Here is a 15,686-nt window from a genome sequence, read left to right as displayed (position 1 = left end):
GGATAAACAATAGTGGTTTTATGGCATTTTGAAACAAAGCAATCTTACTGTTTCTGGAAGAGGAGGAAGGGCTATAGAAGAAGATAGTTCCCTGTTCAGTTGCACTGTTCTCCCTCCTCAAAGTGAGAACTGTTCCTTCCCTAACTGAATGAATAATAACACACAGTGTAGTGGCCAAGGCACTTCTCTATCACCAGCAACCATGCCAAGCATGAGACAAATCTTCCCTTAGCCCTTGTTACAGTCCTCTCCAATTTTCTTTGTGACATCCCTAAAAATTATTAATCCCTTCCTGATAAAGCATGATTATGGAGAACTTTAATTATCAGGCTGGTGGGCATCCCATGAACAACACTGCCCTCCCCCCATCGTTTTCATTGTGTATTAAATGTCATTAATTGCAGAGATGTATGCACAGGCCAGAGGTCTTCCTCTCTATTCCTCTTGCCTCAGAGCCAGAAGGCATTAACCCTTTGTGGGGAACCTCACACTTCCCCAGGGACATCGAGCTGGCCAGGATCAGATTTTTGGCTGAGGTCAGTTGATGGAGAAGGAGCAACTTATGTAAAGGAGGCACAACACCACTGTCTGCAACATCAGGGACTTGAACTCCAGGTTCCAGGAAACCTCTGCCAGTTCTGTGAGTCCAACTGGAACTCTCTGTGATTTCAGAGATTTTTTTTATGAGAGTGAAGACACTGCAGCCAAAGCACCTGAGTGTCAGAGTACCAATTATCCTGCAACAGAAAGGGCTGCTTCCCTTGCTTTCCCCATGAACAACCTCATTAGGAATTGACTTTTAATGCTAGTGGGTTACACTGGGGGCAGAGGGAAGGAGTCTCTGAAGACAAAGTGTATCTATGTACAATGGAAATATTAAAACACTGCACAGTTGATTACAGTGGTGATAATTGGTAAGGCTTCATCCTTCAGAGGAGAATGAACTATCACCTAAAAATGTGACAGCTTAGTGCTTTATTGGCTTGGGTCATTCAGGCTTGCACCCTACGTGTCTGAGTCCTACTAAAGAAACAGGAATAAATTTCTTCCCACAGCCAAAATTTGCAATTTCCTATCCTTTTCTCAATGCAACTGAAATTTACATCCCATTTCAGATGAGAAAAATCCATCCTCAATTAAATTTTTGTATGAAATGGCAAACCACTTCCATCCAGATTTTATTTCTGTTTATCTTAGAGGGAACCAGTCAAGGTGCCTGTGCTAGTTTATGAGAGGAGGCAGAAGTGTAAACCCACATTTTATGGTGAAAATGGCAGTAGGAGTGACCTTGGTCAAGCAGATACTGCTTTTTCAACCGTGTCTAGAGGAGATAATCCAACAGCAGTCTGCAAAGCATCATGTTTCCTTAGCTCCTGCTACAGTAATTCGATTATGAGCACACAAAATTAGATGAAAAATAAGGTAACTAGCCTTTTGGGACTGACTGATTGCAATAAACGTTGCCTCCTGACAGTAAGCATTACACTGTCCTCTTTCAAGAGAGGTTACCTTTTTTTACAGCATGCTGCTCTCATTTCAGCCTGTGCCAAGTGGCAAAGCTGTTAAATGTATTCTGCAGATCAGAAAAAAATCTTTTAAGGCAATTATATCTTGCCTTTAAAGCAACAAAAGAGTGAGTAGAAAACTTCGAGCTCTTGACCTTTGGGATCAAATGAGCAATGCCAGACCTTTCTTGGTTTTTTGGGGTTCTTTTACAATAGATATTTTCCCTCTCCCTTGCCCTTCATTTAAGTATCACAGAGTATTTTATAAGCACTGATTGATTGATCAAATCCTACAAACCTTGCCATCCACTGTAGAGAAGTTCAGCTGAGCCACAGACATGTGGCTCTAAACTCAATGAAATTTAGAACAGAAGGTCTTAAAGGAAAGGACAGAGTGAAACTGAGGTATGGTGGAGGTTATTCTCTGTCAGTACAGAAATTGTTTTCAAGCCATAAATATTTGCCCATGCATTTGTTCTGTGGACAGCTGAGAAAATACAATTTTTTAAGGTACCACAGGCTTGATTGGAGAAAAATCATTTAATTTAGCTACCTTCAAAGATACATATGAGGCTGACATGGGGTATACCAGTGATCACTATGAGCACACATTTTCATGTCACAGCCACTGAGTACACAGCAAGACCTGAGATCTGGGTGCTTTTATACATATTGATGCCTTTTATACATATTATGGAGGTTTATGCATTTTATACATATTTATATACAAATTTATGCATGTTAGACATATTATGGAGAAGAAAGCACCAAGCAGCCACAGGTGCTGTCTGACACTGTCTGGTCTTGAACATCGGCTCCAGCTGTGGGGTTTTTTTGGGAAGCAGAGATGGGCACTCCTGGCAGAAGCCCTTGGGGAGCAGACATTGTAAGGCAAACTCTTGTTCACCCTGGTGGGCTTGCTCTGTCTGGTTGATCAGGATAAGCAGGCTCCCTTTGTATATCCTCATCAAGGAGTTTTTCCGTTTATGGGTTATATGTACACGTGAATAAATAAGATTTCCTGGTAATCAAAATGATACTAGAGCATGAGTGCTTGTGAGCAATAAGCCAACACCCTGAGCAACTGATGCATGGCCAGGCTCTGGCTCAGCAGTCTGAGGAGCTGTGGAACAGGAATTCTCCTGTTAGTGGATCCAGGTGATTCTCCATGAAACCACAACACCTATGTATATGACCAAAGCCTGACAGCATGATATTTTTATCCACAAGTCTGCACTTCATCCAGAACAGAGGTTTACACTGACCTGTCTCACGTCAGCTGCAACAGGAACCAAAGGGAGCTGTCCCAGCTGCAAGTGCACCCATAGCACACATCTGAAGTTAGATGGACCCAACATGAAAAGTGCCCAAAAAAATGTGGTTCCTGTAAACTGCTTGAAAGCAAATAGGTTGAAAGACCTCTCACTTTCAGTCATGTAAATAAGGAATAACTCCACCAAATGCAATGGACTGATATTTTTATAAGCTCGCTGAAAATGGAAATTCTACCAAGATTTCTGTATTTTCTCATGTATACATATATTTTTTTGGAGGTATCTAAATGTAGACACTGAGACGAGCTCCACAGATGAAGCTGTGCTGTATTTGTGCTACAGTGAGGTTGCAGTTTGAGGATTTAGTCCGGAATAATGAAAATTCAGACAAAGATATATTCAGCAGATGTAAACACATCTAACCCTAATGACCCTATAATTGAGTTATTGTGTACAGCAGCTGAGAATCAGGCCCATGGTTCATTATGCAAAATCATTATCTTGTGTACTGGATTAATGTGCACACTAATAAAACTCATTAACCTCTTCAGGTATTGCTGCAGGTTTTTGTGGATGAGATCTAATGTAATCAAAAACTTATCACCTCATAACTGTTGATAAGGCCCTTTATAAACCTGAATCTTGTTATTCACAAACGATTCTCATTATGGTTAAACAATTATCTTGGTGCAAAGGAAATGGACACTGTCTGGTAGCTTCTGACAGCTGTTCTTGAAAATAAGAAGAAAAATAAGTAAGGTTTATCTTTTAAAGAGAGGAACTTTGTAAATGTAATATTTACTACAGAACTGAATGTTTATCGACAAATGACACTTCTCTGTGTATAATTGCCATAGCTATAAATTCATATTTACAGGTAAGTCCATTAAGTTAATTAGTCAATTGAGTTAATTAATGCAATACCCTGTTACTGCTACTTTTCTGTACTGTGTTTGCCAGATATTTTTAAAATACCTTTAAATGCCTCCAACAGGCAGCCTATCATTCCCTTCCAGGGGAAAAACATGTTTTTACAGTTGTCCTAGTCCAGCTGTTTTACTTTATAGTATGGTAACCATTCTATTTCCCCACTTTGTCTTGATTATTTCCCATTTTACCATCTCAAATATTCCTTCTTTACCCTTGGTGTTCACCACAAACAATTACTGGCAGCAATGGGTATTTGCCAGTCAGAGAAGGGGCAGCCCCTGCATCACCACAGAGACCCCTGATGTCCCCCAGCCATGGGCACCAATATCCCAGGTTGCTCAGAGCCCCATCCAACCTGGCCTGGAACACTTCCAGGGATGGGGAACCCATAACTTTTCTGGAAAACCTGTTCCAGGGCCTCGCTGCCCTCACAGTAAAGAATTCCTTGCAAATATCCCATCAAAACCTACTCACTTCTCTCCTGAGCTGTTGAAAATAAGGAATTTCCTGTTTGCAGATTTCAAGCCTTGTTTCAGAGGACATGCAGCCATTTGAGCAGCTTCAATCCTAGGAGCAGATGACTGGTGTGCATGCACTGTGTGTGCAATTTTGGATAATTAAGCAGAATTAAATTACACAGGATTAAGTTTTGTGAAGATCTGCACTTAGTCTTAACAAAGCCGGAAAAAACTTCACTGACTCTTCTGCAATGTCCTCTATCCTTGGCCTCTTGGATACTCTCAGGCATTTTCAAAGCAGGAAATTCCTGTTGGACCTGCAGATTATGCCAAGTTAAAGTAAATCTATGATGAATGAGTGGGGAAGCACCAGATATTCTGTACTCACATTGTCCATTAGGCACATTTCTGTAAACTGCCTTCTCTTGGCAAATTGTCTTCTCGTTGTAACTTACTTTAAATCCCTCTGTTCACAGTACTGGTTGATGTATCTGGAACTCCGTCCCTGTCACCCACAGTAAACCCCACCTTACTGGCTTCTCTCTCATAAATTTTCTGATGTTTTATATTCTCCAGGTTTTGCTGTTACTTTCCCTTAAGGATACTTGTGGCTGGAGGAATCTACCTCTACCTTCTATGCACGTATGCACAGGAAAAGGTTGTAAATATTTGCTTTCTAGCTACAAGTAAAAACACAAAAGAAAAGAAAAATGTCAAGAGTAAAGCTTTGAAAGCATCTCTTTGTCTAAAGATATCAGTGCTGGCTCTAAATCCTGACCCTGAGGCACAGCAACTACAATAACAGAACCCAACGTACCTTCACATGTCAGGAGGAAGTATTCCAGATTGTGGCTGAAGGATGCACTGAAATAAGTACAGTTTTCAATCAGATCACAGGACAGGCACCTCCTGTTGAAGTTCCCATTTGTGCTTGCACTGAAAAAGTTAATACAATTCCATGAAGGTCACTGAGCAAACGTTATTTGAAAGCAAGATTACTTGAACCTTACTTTAGAACAAGAATATAAATCTAATGTGTCCAACATTAGTAAGAGACAAAGTATTTCCATTTGGTTGAGTTTAAATAGCAGTAATGGATTTTTTTTCCCCTCCTGCTTGAATAGAGAATATATAAATGGATACTGATGTCATTTTGCAAGGTCAGGTGGTTATGAAGGAAGGTACAGTTTTTGAAAGAAAATGATGGTTGCAATTCCACAAGAGGAAGTCATAATTTGGTGGATGAAATCATAAAACAAATGAGCAATATTTCTACACTTATTTATATTATAACAGACAACAAAGAGCTGGAACTGCTTTCTCTAACTTTTTTACTGGTTGCATCACTGGTCTGATTTGCTAGCTGCTGCCTCAGAGGCCAAAGGCTTTTTTACAGGTTTAAATAGCTGCTCTTATAACCTCCAAGTAGAAAGGAAAGACTGAATGTAGGGATCTCTTGTTGAACAAGGTAATGTGGCCTGCCCATTCGCTCACAAGTGCTGCTAGGAGTCCACTGAATTTTTAAGAATGAATAACAGATTATTAGCAGATGTTAATAGATAACATTTTGTACCACTATAGCATTTTGAAACTTCAGGAATATTAACCAGCATGACTGTAAAGCAGGTGAGTGTTTTTTGCTAACATTTCAAGAGATGAGGCTGAGCAACCTTTTTAGGATCACAGAGACTGAAATAAGCAGATCATGGGTTCTTGTTTAGGCTCAGATTTTATCTCTGACTTCAATCCCAATTAAATCTACTAAATCAAACACAAAAAAACAGATCTTCATCTGCTCTTTCTCAGTTATCTGTGTGGGGAGATGAGGCTGATGAGGCACCAAGGTGAGATGGATGCCAAGACAAGGAAGGGTGGGGAGCACTTTGACTCATTCCAGCAGCTCTTGAACAGCTGTGCCTGGACTCAGTTTTTAAAGCAAGGTTTTCTTCTCATTTCAATAGAAATGAAGAGTTAATGTAATTTAAAAAAATTTCTTCAAGGAAATAAACACTCTCAAAAAACTGTAGAGTGCAGCGAACAAGCATATAGGTTTTGGAAGGAAAAAATTATTTAACCAAAGGTAATTGAGTTTGCTCTAGTTTCCTTCCCACTGAGGAAAAAAAAGGTATGATGTCGTGGGAGAGAAGGAAAATGTACTGACTGTCCCTTAACTGCTTAAGCTGTCACCAGCTCTGCCCCTCATCGCTGATGTCGTGATGGCAGCAGGGTGACTGAGCACAAAAATATGACAAATGGAACAATGATTCCAAAATATTTATTTAAAAGTTTGTGTTTCCTCCCCTTTATAATCTGCTTCCACTATATTTCACAATAGCAACACTAGCAATAGCTTGCTGTAAAGCCAGCCTTTTGCTCTTCATACATTTAGGGAGGATACCAAACTCTTCTGGAACTGCAGAAAAAGGTTTCTAAACATAAAATATTGTTAATGCTTTTCAGTTTCATGAAGAGGTGAGCTACTATCAAATTTCTCAAAACCTCTATTGGAAAGTATAAAAACAGTTTATACCATTAGTTTATGTATTTCTGAATTCTTTCAAGTACTAAGAAGTTCTGTTGGAAAGTTTTGTGACAGTCAATCTTGAGACCAATTTAAAATTTGCCTTAATATGAGAAAATTTCTTAATGTAGAACATTTCAAAGTGTCAAGCATTTTGTTCACTATGGTTACACTGTTCTGTCTTTTCCAGTGACACATTGAAAGATCTTGCAATGCCATTAAAGACAAAAACTTAAGAAATGATTCGTGTAAAATTGAAGAGATGGGAAATTCTGTATATGAAGTTAGTAAAGCAAATACCTGTATAAATGTCTCCTTCTTGGCGAATCTTCTGTGCTGTGGAAATAACTGGAGGGGAAAAACAAAAGTGAATTGCACCATTAGAAGGGTGCTTAGAAGTATTTCGTGCAACAACACCTTTACTCATATTGCCATTTTCATGGTTTTGTAAAAGCAAGGTTTAAACTGAATTAGAAAAAGATACAGAGGGACACATTGCTGAGAGGCTCAAGAAAGTCCACTGCTGACTGCACTGCAGTTAAAACAAGCATGGAAAATTTTGGGTCCTACACTGACCATATCAGTGGATCAAAAAGGATCAAGTGATTAAGTGGAAGACATCCACCTTTTTACTTCAAGTTTTATGGCTCCGAATTTCTTTTAAAGACCTTTCTTCTTCCTCTAGAGGAAGCTTTTACTTCTCTAGCCACATTTTATTCTATGCCCAGATAGACAGCTAACCAGGGTTTGGTGGGAAGGCAGAGCATGAAGCTGAAGAACACTTTGTTGTCCTTGTTTTGTCCTGAGACTGTGGTGAGTCCTTTATCCTTTCTGGATAAACAACACAAGCTCTGTTGTGCAGTGGCAGCTTCTGGAGGTAAAGGAGAGATGCTGCAGGAGGTGGCTGACCTCAGTCCAGCCTCTGGGGTCTGAATTAATCCTCCAGATGCATTTCATGTAGATAATGATAAAGCACAGGAGCAAATATAGCATCCATGGGGTGAACAATGTCAGGAAGGATATTCATCCCTGCTGATCTGCTTCCAACAAGCTGCACTTGCCCAGGCACACATCTTGATTGCACAAATTGTGTGTGGTATTTTCTGCTTGACTGGCCAGTTAAAATACCAGTAAGATTTTGGTGCTAGTTTGCTGCTTAGACCACCTCTGGAAGTGCTCAAGGCCAGGTCTGACAGGCAACCTGGTGTCCCTGCCCATGGCAGGGAGCTGGAACTGGAAGATCTTTCCCTTCCAGCCCAAGCCATTCTGTGATTCTGTGTTTCTATGATTTTATATTGCTCTGAAGTTATTGGTGATTGAGAGCATTCAAAATCTTGAAGAAGAACTGTGCTCTTAATGATCACTCAAAGTTTATTGTATTCCAGAAACTATTTACTCAACTGTTCAGTGACCTTAAGTAACTGAGAGATGAGAACCTCATATCCACCTAAAATTTTGTCTGGAAAGAAATTTGTTATTTGATTTCAGAAAGCTAAATATTTTCTGTCTAAATATTTTCTTACATAATTTCTTGAAGTGTATTTGAAAAAATGAATGTTACCGAAGTTATTTTACTTCTGTAGCATAAAGAGCAAGTGTGAAGGAGGGTGGGTTTGTTTTTCTTTTTTAAAATTTTTTTTCTAATTCTAACGAAATACTCTTTTTTTCCCATTGCATTGGTATTTTTGCAGGTCAACAAAGGAATCTTTCCAAAACTGACTAGGTGGTTGATGAAAACAGGCTTCTTTCCTACAGAGGCTAACATTAGAAGTTGCAGCAGGAGAAATTACTCCTCTGCACAAATTTATTTAATAGTCACAGAAAGAGAGGTTTGAACTGTACAGATTAATCAAAATAACACAAGATACATGTAATGGTGTGAGAGGTTAAGCCAAAACGGAGACAGCTTCTCCTGCTTTCTTATCCCCACCTCCTTATGCTCACAGGTTTCAGTGTATACACAACACCTTTGTAACTGAGAGCCCTGTTTAGCCCTGAGCGCCAAGGGCTAAACAAAGTCTGATCTGTCAGGCCAAAATTTACTTACATTTTCTGCCTCTTTTCATCATATGCCAGTATCTTTGTCACATCCCAATCTCCAGATGTAATAGCCTGTAAGTCATCATTGCTACTGTTGGGCTGCCAGAAAGAAAAGAGAAGTAGATTTCTTTATTGTTAAAACTGCTGAAAAAGGGAGTTCTTCTGGCTCCATTGCCCATGAAAAATACACCATACATCTGCAATTTCCACCACTACATTTGCTATTTCTGTGAATCTGCAGGCATAGAAAAAACAGAATCAGAATCATCTTAACCATGACTCCACTGAAGACAATGAGGTGAATTCAGCACAGAGCAACTTCAAACCCCTTCCTCTAATCCAGTGTGCCCACACACTTCTATTTAATCCTTTATGGCAGGGTGATGATTTGCTTATCTACAACTAAGGTGGCATTACAAAACTAAACCAAAACAATAATAATGCTTGGAAAGAGACAGTTGATTGACCTTTTTCTTCTAAGTATTTCATTTGGAAATTCACATTATCTTATGCCCAATAAAGCATCATTGGAGGTTTTATTTTATGCACAAGACCTTTCTACATCTGCACCTCCCCATCTCGCTGCTGCAAGCACAGACACCACTTTTATTGCTGTCTGCCTCAGGTGAGACCCAGAGCAGCAGCAGCAGTGAGTCACCTGTGATGATGACATGGCAATGTGGTAGAAGTGCCCACGTCCTCCCTGGGGAATGGCCCGGACGAAGAAAAACTTCCGACCGTCCTTGGAAAAAACGGGCTCTTCATTCTGTATAAGCAGCAAAATTAGGTGTATTAGTGTTAATTGTTAATTGGTTGTACTTAGAATTAGCTCAGCACTCCAAAACCCTGTGAAATTAATTCACAGCAAAACAGAAAGTGCTCTTTGACAACAAGCTGAGGCAAACAAAGAGCCTGCTGAAAATTGGAGAAAGTTTTGAGGATTATTGCTTCTTGCTCTTGGGAAAGCAGACACCTTTCAGCTGTTGGAAGACAGGCAGCAAGGCGAGTTCCTCAGCTACAAAGTCAATTCCCATTTGCAATGCCAAAAGTACACATATACAGCTGACTGCTTGGGGGACTTGGAATACAGCCTTTAGTACCCGTGTGACAAACCCTGTTTACCCTGCTGGAAGAACCTCTCTGCTCCTGTCCCGGAGGAAACACAACTGAACAGCATCTAACTGCTGTCTTTTCCTACTGTCTTACAAATGCTTATCCCACTGAATTATTTATGAAGGAGAGGATCTCCTGCAGAACTCTCTTTGGCACAGAGCTCCCAGGTGAATGTGGTGATTGACTTTTATTGGGTGACTGGAACTTTCACCCAGAGATAGAAGAGACTCAGCAGAAGGAAAATCAAACACCACATGTGGCAAGCAAGCACCTCCTGGAAGGGAGTCTTATTTTTGTGAACAAGAACCCTGAGGCACATGAGAAGTCTCTGCTGCATGAGATGGTTGAACAGCAGATTACCAGGGAGGGCAAAGGATGGTCCATATGGTGGGACAAAGGAGCACTGTACCAAGAGAACTGGCTACATGAAGCTAACTCTAAATCTTGACTAGTTGGGAGTAAATAAAAAGCTGAACCTCTGTTAAAGCTCTTCTGTGGTATCAGAATTTTCTGTGGCTGGATGAGCCCTGCCTTTCTTGGCTGGGCTTTGTGGACCCTTCTTCCTCCAGGGCAATCAACAAGGATACAGTTGCCAGCCTCTTCTGGGTCCTCTGCAGTTCAGTGCTAACCAAACATCTTGATTTTCTGCTTGGCACATGCCAAGATACCACACTGAACCAGCAGGAACCTGGCCACACAGGGAGACTTATGGCACAGCAAAGGAATAAACATTTTTACCTCCCATAAGCTAACCCATTATTCCTATTCTATGTTTCTTTGCTCTTTTGTTCTTTACTGATTAATTCTTTTCCACTATTCATCAGATTTGTCAGGGATCTATTAGGTGTTCGAACTGTTCTTTTTCTCTTTTATTTTCTCCTGCTTAGGTTTTCAGTATATTTTAAAATGTGCCCATTTGCAGCTTGTTGCAAATCTATGAAGTAATGGTTTCGTTTGTTTCTGACATTGTTCTGGAACCTGAAACATGAAACTCTGTATTATTTCCAAATGTCTTTCATGACAGGAGAAACCTCATTGAATAATGACTGTGATAACTCAGGCAAACCTTCTGCTTGACAGGTTTTCCTTTCCTGAGGTAGGTAGCAATGAGTTCACCCCCCATTTCTGTATCTGTGCCTCCTGCATTATATATTCCAGCAATATGTCTCTGCCAGCGTGAGCAGGCATTGTGCAGATGAGTTTGAGATTCATTCAGAGCTACAGGGGAAAGAAGTTCATGGCACAGGTGTGAGGTTCTAGCACTGGGCTGATGTTACAAGGCACCCTGTTTGCATGTTCCTGTTGCTGGAAAGACAACACATGAATGCAGTCAGAACTTTGTGACAGAGATGACTGATCCCAGGTGGTAAATGAGGAGACAGACTGAAATTCTCACGGAACAGGATTTTGTAATTTAGGGAGCTACCTAATTAAAATATTCTGCATGTGATATGAGCTGTCTGAGCCTTTGGTTGACCATTCTTGAGTGAATGCCACAACACTAGAACAGAACAGCCCTCCTTGAAAATAATACATCGGTTTAATTCTAGTAAAAGAAAATACTTTTGCTATGCAGTAGGCATGGAATATGTGGAAGTTTTTTTGCCACAGGAGGTTTATGGCCACAGCTGGTATCAGTAGGTGCAAAAAGGGATTGAACAGACTCATGTTTCATTAATACATAATTAAAGGATAAAGATATGGATATAGTCTCAAATGTCTGTAGTCTTTTTGTTGTAGATGACGGTGAAATATGAGAAAATTATGTCACCAAATACTTCAGCTTTATTGGAAAAGAGAAGGTAATGGGAGGCTGCTGGAGGGCTCTGAAACTCCTGGAGGGTTCAGTGCTGGAGCTCAGAGCTGCACAACTCAAGTCAATGTATCTGCAAATGGTCAGGAGAAGAAAACAAGGAGTGCCTCTGTGGCTTATCCCAAGTTTGGCAGAATCGGGATGGGAGAGGGGACAGTGCTAAATGCAGTTGGAGCTTCTGTAGGTCTTAGAGAAAGGCTCAAAGTCCTAGAGTAAAGAAGAACAATTAAAAAATAAAAAAAAAAAAAAAAAAAAGAAGAGTGAATTCAATTGTGTTTGAGCATCACTGGATCTGCAGCCAGCTGAGGAAGACTCCTCGGGTAAAACAAGGGGAAGATAAGGTGCATACAGGATGGTGGGGAGTGCACAAGTGTCTCCAGCCTCGAGGATTTGCATGATGAAATATTCACTGGGACAAAAGTTTGAAAGAGAAATTATCTGATTTATGGTTGAGTTGGAATGTATGAAAGATTCATGGACACAGAAGTACAGCTCCACCAAAACCACGCACGCATTATCATGGGTCAAACAATCATCATGTTTCAGCACCACCCATTGCAGCTCCAAACTGGTTTGTCTGTGCTCAACACAATCCCAGCCTCTTGTTCTTCTACAGTGCCTCACATGCTCTTGGCTGGACTCCACACTTTCCTCACAGAAATCAGTGGCAAAGCAGATTCTTTGCATATTGGTTTTCTTACTGACTGAGAGTTATACTTCCATAAGAATTATTATTTTCTGGTTCATCCTCGTGTTTTAAGAAGGAAACAAATTAATCTGAATAACTGAATCCTTTCCAATTGATTCTATGATGCATTTTCCCTTCCTCAGCAGTCTCCTGCCCTGTCTGTCTGATCCACCTTTGCCCAGATCCCAGCATTAATGATTTTGCTGTGTGGGCATTTATTCTTTCAGTGAAATGTCCCAGCACTTTTAGTGTCACAGTCCCATAGCTCTGATAAGCAGATAGGTGTGACACGAGTCCTTTTAACCCCTTGCATATTGGCAAACACTTTGTGTAAATCCAACAAAGAAAACACCCAGTGTGCACCGACTCTAATGGGACAATGCAGTCCCCTCCTCTTTAGGGCACAGGGGGAAGATCTCTTTCCATCTCCTGACACATTCAGCCCCTGGGGCAATGCTGAGCTTCATCCTCCATCCCTGTCCCCATGCTCAGATGAGGCCATCTCTGGCCACACCAATGGCCATCCCAGAAGCCAGGGCAGCTGCACCAAAATCAGGGTCAGCAACCGGAGAGGATCCCATGTGTCTGGGTGCTCATCCCCTCCACTGGAGGAAATGGGGACTCTCCATTTAAGCATCAAAAAGGTTGTTTGTAGCCAGAAGCTGCTTTTTTATCTCTGGCAGATGAATTTGAGTATTGGAGTTATGGGACTCTGGGTCGTCTTTCTGCTGCATCCTTTGTCTTTAGGCCAAAATTAGGTCAGTTATGGGCTAATTACATGGAAAAAAGTTTTACAGAGTGAAAAAAGTGGGTCCTGTTTGTAAGTTCCTCTGGAATCTGGTTTTATTTTAAAAATCTCTTTTCATGCCTCCTATTAACTACATGTAAGATTCATTTCTGGGTTATGCAGGATCAAAGCAAGGGAGTAGTAAAAAAAATGGTGCGAGGTTTTCAACATCTCAGCCTTTTAAGAGAGCAAGTCTTCAGTTTCAGACTGAGGTCATCTGAAACACAGGGGAAATAGGGACTGGAAAGAAAAATGCAACCCAAAGAAACTGTTATCAGGGGAGGGCAGCCAGCCCACACAGGCAGTTTTGGAGGTTAGAGGTCTCTAAATAATTTTATGGTAATCTCCTGGTCCTGTCAACGTCAATGTGAAAGACTGCAGCCTTTGGTGGAGTTGCAATTGCACCCTGGTTTATAATTAAATTTTTTTCAGGCCACATGCACAATTAAATAAATAAACCAATTAAAATGCCAGTAAAGTTTATCTTCAGCAGGTGCTCAGATATTGTCTGATTTCTCCCTTGCTGACTCATTGCCTGTATATGACCATCCCCAGTACTATTGGAAAATGGCTTCCTCACAAAAATTGAAACAAAATTGCTTACAGCTATAATTAGTGTTTCAAACAATTTGTGTATTTAAGCAAAAGTATGAGTGAAGTTGAGTCTGGCTCTTGGGCTCAGAAGTGCACAAGCAAGTATATAAATAAAAGAAGTATAAACTTCCAGAGTCCCAGGGCAGCTTTAGTGAACATGTGCCACCTCATCTGACAAAGAGTGACAGATACTTTCTAGCAAAACCTGTGTAAATACTGTGTATTTCTCATTATACTTTGAGTAGTTTATCCTATTTTTTAGCTGCACAGGGAGTGGTTGCCTTATTTCTCTTTGCCTGTGTTGGAGAGAGGCTCTCTAAAGATTTTGGACTTGCATAAAATGTATTCACTAACTGAAGCCCAGAAGGAAACATGAGATTGTTTACTATGACCTTCTGTAGACAGACTGCTAAATGCCACGGAGTCATCAAACTACTACAACAACAAAATTCAAATTCATGCCTTGTATGCTTTATCTCAGAACTCCCAGGATTTCAGAAAGCTGAAAAAAGTCAACCCTGTCATCCTTGGAGACTTCCTCACATCCCTGGTGAGGATCTTCTCCTCATCTCCTTCCCCCAGTCAACTGTGAAGTTTGTCCCTAATTCCAGGATGCACTTAAATTCCTGTGAAAAAGGCAAAACCTATGTGTGCTTTTCAAACCATGCACACGGAGAATTTTGAAGGAGTATTATAAAGAATGAGGCAAGCTGCTGATTCCTTGGTCCTAATGATTTAAAATTGGGACACCTGTCAAAGAAGGTCTTTGTGGTGGGCTGAACCCTGCCCAGGGTCCCTTGGCTGTGTGACCCCACTGCCACCACCCTGGCTGTCTCCAGAGGGGACAGAGCACCTGGCTCATTTGCAAATACTTATATTAAAATGTCTCAGCCAAGGAGTCATCATCCCGAGCTGAGCCACACTCCTGAGCTCCTTCAGCAGCTGCCTGGTGTGCAATTCATCTCCTTCTGGAAGAGGTTAGTATACCCAAACTAGTGTTTAACATTTTCAAATCATCCTCATAGTCAGACACACATGCCATGAAAATACCTTTCCAGTTATCTAGATTAATGTGTCATAGAATAAAAGGCAAATATAGAAAATACAATTATCCCAGTAATCATATTCAGTCAAAACTAGAATTTTAAGTAATTTTGTTGTCAGAAATAGAGGCAAAAGAGCTATATAATTCTTCAGACTCGTGCAAAAGCTTTTGAAGGGTGCTATCAAATGTCTCCAAAGTCCATAGAGAATGTTATTTTAGTTTAGCACTGAGATGTCTGACTCATTTGGCTGTAATGAACATCCTTCTCTAACATCAAACTAAGTATGTGCTCTCAAACTAAGTATATGCTTTTTGGAGATGTAGTAAAACAAAATGTATTTCCCTAGAGCAGGCCCATTAGGGACTGACAGACCATTTACTTCAGATATTGAGGATAAAGCACCATCTTTTAATGCCTGTCCACGTGGTAGGTGACTAAATAACCAGAGCAGTGTAATAACACAAGTTCCACTGTACTGCATTAATATTATAAAACACAACTTCTACTATACTGCAGTACATAGCAACTAAAGGATTACTACTGTCCTCAAACTTATAAAATAAATCAATCCTGGGGTTTTTTTTTGTTGGTTTTTTTTTAAATATACAATATCCAGGCAATTTAATTTTCCCTTGATTTGGCTTGTCTTTAAAGCTTTTGTTTCCTACTCAAGCCAATATGGTCCTTATGAATGTAAAGACTACTTCAGCATCATTTTTACTCGATATCAGCAAAAGATTATTTGAAATGCTTGGGGCACAAAATCTATTTCCCCATATACAATCGATTTTCATCTGCATCACACACAGCCCATTGCTGCAGGACAGCCACTGGAACACAGGAGAGCATTGTTCTTGCTGTGAACGGATGTAGTGTCATTTCTACAGGTTCTTGGCTCCTCTGAACAAGCTGTGACA

At 40.5% G+C, this 15,686-nt stretch overlaps 1 protein-coding gene across 1 annotated transcript in view; it reads right to left on the bottom strand.

Moving 5' to 3' along the window:
* Positions 1-15,686, bottom strand: part of DPP6 (dipeptidyl peptidase like 6) — a gene marked incomplete at both ends in the record, with an annotated part of 396,779 nt that overhangs the window by 28,535 nt on the left and 352,558 nt on the right. Inside the window, 4 exons of the mRNA XM_082277080.1 lie at positions 4,985-5,103; positions 6,989-7,036; positions 8,736-8,827; positions 9,387-9,494. Coding sequence (XP_082133206.1) covers positions 4,985-5,103; positions 6,989-7,036; positions 8,736-8,827; positions 9,387-9,494 — 367 coding nt within the window. The remainder of the gene's footprint in view (positions 1-4,984; positions 5,104-6,988; positions 7,037-8,735; positions 8,828-9,386; positions 9,495-15,686) is intronic.

Source organism: Coloeus monedula, assembly GCF_965178545.1.
Source record: "Coloeus monedula genome assembly, chromosome: 1".
NCBI classification, from domain to species: domain Eukaryota; kingdom Metazoa; phylum Chordata; class Aves; order Passeriformes; family Corvidae; genus Coloeus; species Coloeus monedula.
Note: the sequence above shows the minus strand (reverse complement) of the source record. Positions and strands in the feature narration are given on the sequence as shown.